Here is a 3,948-nt window from a genome sequence, read left to right on the forward strand (position 1 = left end):
TCCAGCATTGGAGATGCACGTAAGCAATTCGTCCAAGCGTTGGAGATGCTCAGCAAATGTCGAGGAAAAGACAACCACGTCGTCAAGATAGCAGAAACAGGTCTTCCATTTTAGTCCTCTGAGCACTGAGTCCATCATCCGCTCAAAAGTTGCCGGGGCATTGCACAAGCCGAACGGCATGACATTAAATTCATATAAACCGTCGGGAGTAGCAAACGCCGTCTTTTCCTTGTCGGACTCGTGCATCGGTATCTGCCAGTAACCAGAACGCAAGTCAAGGCTCGAAAAGTACTCGGCTCCTTGAAGGCAGTCCAGGGCGTCGTCGATCCGCGGCATAGGATACACATCCTTTTGGGTAATTTTGTTGAGGGCCCGATAATCTACACAAAAACGCACGGAACCATCCTTTTTCTCCACCAGGACGACTGGGGAAGACCAAGGACTGGATGAGGGCCGAATAACGTTACGCTGCAGCATATCGTTCACGTTCTCCTCAATTACTTGCCGTTCTGATGGGGAGACTCGGTACGGGCGGCGGTGAACAATAGTTGATCCATCAGTTTTGATGCGATGCGTAGCTGCAGGGGTGCGAGGAAGGAACTTTGAATGGGTGTCGAACGAGGCACGGTGCTTGTGTAAAAGTTCCAGTACTGAAGATTTCTGGGATGGGGTAAGGTCCGGACCGATGGTGACCGCAAGAGACGGCGTAGAGGAAACGGTCGTGGAAGGCCCACTGCCTGTGGAAAGAGTACCAGACGGAAGGATGGACACGTCGTCGGCAGAAACAGAAGCAATCGCACAGCCTTGCGGGAGCAGAACCGCTTCGGAGGTTGTATTACGCACAGGGATAAAGGCGCGCCCTCGGGAAAATCGTACCAGACAAGCGGCTACTGCAAGACCTCGTGAAAGGAGGCGGCCGCACGGAATGGCCAGTACATCGCCGTCAACGATTTTGTCAGCGGAAACTGAAAGAATGTGCTCTTGGCGGGCGGGCACAACGTGATCGGTACGTAGCACCAGACGAGGCGTACTTGTTTCCGGGACAGCTGAGTGATGAACGTCTGTGATGCTAATAGCAGGAGTGCGGCAACAAATAACAGCGGAAGTCGACGAAAGAAAGTCCCACCCAAGAATAAGCTTATAGGGGCACTCCGAGATCACCGCACACTGAATGTGATGACACAGCCCGTCGATAGAAACGCGTACCGTGCAGAATGCAGAAGGTTGGATGGACGTGTCGTTCGCACCACGTAATAAATGGCCACTGTATGGGGTTTTTACCTTTCGTAGTCTCTTACAAAAGTCAGCTCGAATAATAGAAATACTTGCTCCAGTGTCCACCAAAGCTCCGATATCGTTACCTTCAACTGATACTAACAACAAGTTCGATGGGTGTTCTGGAGGAGTTGCTAATTTACCGATAGATGCAGTTTCCCCTCCAAAAACTGCATGACTTAGTTTTCCGAGAGGTGGGTGGGGTCATGCACGACAGGGCGAAGCGGAGACACAGATCGTCGAAATGGTGATGGGGAACGACGTCGCGACGCACGAGAATTGGTCGGGGACTCGGAAGTGGCAGGAGGAGAGGACCGCCGTGGCGGAGATGGGTAACCCCTCTGGCGGTAGTCGTAACGAAGGTTTGGTCGGTCACGTTCGTACGTGTCGTAGCCACGTCGCTCATCAATTAAACGCCTCCTACAGAACCGCGAAATGTGCCCGCGAATTCCGCAGTAGAAACACACCGGCCGGTTGAAAGAGGGCTGAGGGCGCTGCGGTCGCCATGCTGGATAGTAAGGCTGCGGCCCAGGGACCGGGTTGACCGCTGCCACATAGCCAGGAACTGGTTGGGCGGGGACGCCTGCCACGGACAGAGGCGGCCTGCCAGCCACTTCGGAATAGGATGGCGTGACTGGAGGAGGGGTAAGATCTGCGGGAAGTCTTCCGTGAGTACACGCGGCAAGCTCCTCTCTAATGATCTCTCGCAGGTTAGGTGTAGACGAGTAGGGACTGGTAGAAGAGACGTGCACAGAGGTGCGGCCGTCAAGTTCTTCCCGGATGAGTTCGCGTATTAGAGCTCGGAGGTCCTCATCGCCGCTGTTGCGGGCCATGGTACCCTGCTGGAGACGGAGCGACTGAAGGTTGTCCAGGCGTTGGCACGTTGTCCTCACATCCGAAACGGTAGTCGGGTTCTGAAGGGCCAGGGCATTAAAGGCGAACTGGCCGATCCCTTTCAAGATGTGGCGTACGCGATCAGCCTCCGTCATGTCTTTGTTGACCTTTCGGCACAGGGCCACAACATCTTCAATGTACGACGTGTACGTCTCACAAGGATGTTGGAATCGTCCCTCCAGCTTCTTTTTCGCGATGTCTGAGCAGGCCGAGGAAGAACCAAAAATCTGGCGCAGCTGGGTGGTGAAATCGTTCCAGTCATCAATGCGGTGCACATTGTTCCGGAACCACGTTTTGGCCACTTCGTCCAGGGACCACGAGACGTTTTCAAGCTTCGCGCGGTCGTCCCACCTGTTAAAGGCGCTGACGCGTTCGAAGGTATCAAGCCACTCGTCAACGTCCTCATTACGAAGGCCAGCGAACATCGGTGGATCCCGCTGGCGGCCGGTGACGAAGTACGGTGGGACGGCGGCTGAGCCCGCCCCACCGGTTCCGCTGCCGGTTCCACTGCCGGTACCACTGCCGGTTCCGGTGGCACGTTCCGCTGTCATAGGCATGGCGTCTCGCAGCAGGCGACGACCCGAACGGAGCTCCAGGGGTACACTCAGAGATGGAGGACGAGGGACCAAGACGCACGCTCCACCACTTGAGAGACGACGGTTTGCGTGGCCGTTTATTCCAACGCTCGGGCCAAGGAAAAAGATCAAGCGGTGATGATGATTATTTACAAGTGATGATGATGCCGAGCCCATCGGGGCTAGCACTGATGATAGTGGGTGATTACGAAGAAGCGTCCGTAACATAACGCAAAGTACTGGGAGCGTAGTCACTGGGTCTCACAATATTCTATATCAACTTAAATTTTGCCACAAAAACGAAGCAGAAACGGAATGAATGGCCCTAGTGTCCGCGTGATCTCTCTCACTGCCTTTCTTTCACACATGCTTCATGTATCGCCACCAAGGAGCGTCCCCCACCCCCCCCCCTCCTACACGTTCCCCAGACGCTGTTCCTTTCTCCGCTAATCCAAACTACATGGAATTTGCGCGGGAGGTTCAAACAGGATATGCAACAACGTGCTCGCTGCTCCCTTGCGCGGGGCTAATCTGAACCACGGAAAATTTGCGTAGGAGATTCGAACACAATTTGCTACATGCTGGCTGGCGGCGCCGGTGCACTGCAAGGTAGCAGCGGAGTAGCACATGCCGTCGTACGTTTGCTGATCACGCGTACACTTTCTTAGACGCAGTACAAATGCGCCATGACCGAGAAGACTGGAGCTCCTGCTGCGCACAATATGTAAAAATTGTCAGTGCAACTTGTCAGCGCATAGCAGCACATCGCCATCAGCTGCCGCATGCGCAACTTTACAAGGAGGCATGGGTGGAGTCGAGAAAGAAAATGATTGTGACAGGGCTACTCCTGCCAACGGTGGGCAGGACGAGCACCGGAGCGGCGCCGAGTAAATCGATGACGCCGGAATGAAAACCGGGGGGGTTAGACATACACTGCTTTGCAGTAACATTATGTGTGTCCTTAGTGAGGGATGCCCAACTCCCTTTGTTCCTTTGTACTTTTGTGCATTTTTTTTATTTTGTCCCTTTTTAGCTCCCAGGGCTCTGTGCTGGACTGCTTTGGACGTCCGCAGAACCGTATTTTCAGATACAAATACATATCAAAGGCAAGTGTTTTCTTACAATGGTGAAGGCGTTGTCTACCGAGCTTCATCAACCCCGTCACGTGGACTTACCTTGGTAAACCGCTTTCGAGCAGGATAGC

General features: G+C 54.0%; 1 protein-coding gene across 1 annotated transcript; it reads right to left on the bottom strand.

The window, feature by feature from the left end:
- Positions 1-1,045: 1,045 nt before the first annotated feature.
- LOC144160842 (uncharacterized) lies at positions 1,046-2,600 on the bottom strand. Its single transcript, XM_077691974.1, has one exon. It carries the CDS (start codon positions 2,592-2,594, stop codon positions 1,455-1,457), a length of 1,140 nt encoding a protein of 379 aa, XP_077548100.1. The 5' UTR covers positions 2,595-2,600; the 3' UTR covers positions 1,046-1,454.
- Positions 2,601-3,948: the final 1,348 nt, after the last annotated feature.

Source organism: Haemaphysalis longicornis, unplaced genomic scaffold, assembly GCF_048455015.1.
Source record: "Haemaphysalis longicornis isolate Haplotype H1 unplaced genomic scaffold, Haemaphysalis longicornis Haplotype H1 scaffold_11, whole genome shotgun sequence".
Classification (NCBI taxonomy): Eukaryota; Metazoa; Arthropoda; class Arachnida; order Ixodida; family Ixodidae; genus Haemaphysalis; species Haemaphysalis longicornis.

Coding starts and splice junctions, on each gene's coding strand:
- LOC144160842 (XM_077691974.1), bottom strand. CDS start 2,594: ATGTTCGCTGGCCTTCGTAATGAGGACGTTGACGAGTGGCTTGATACC.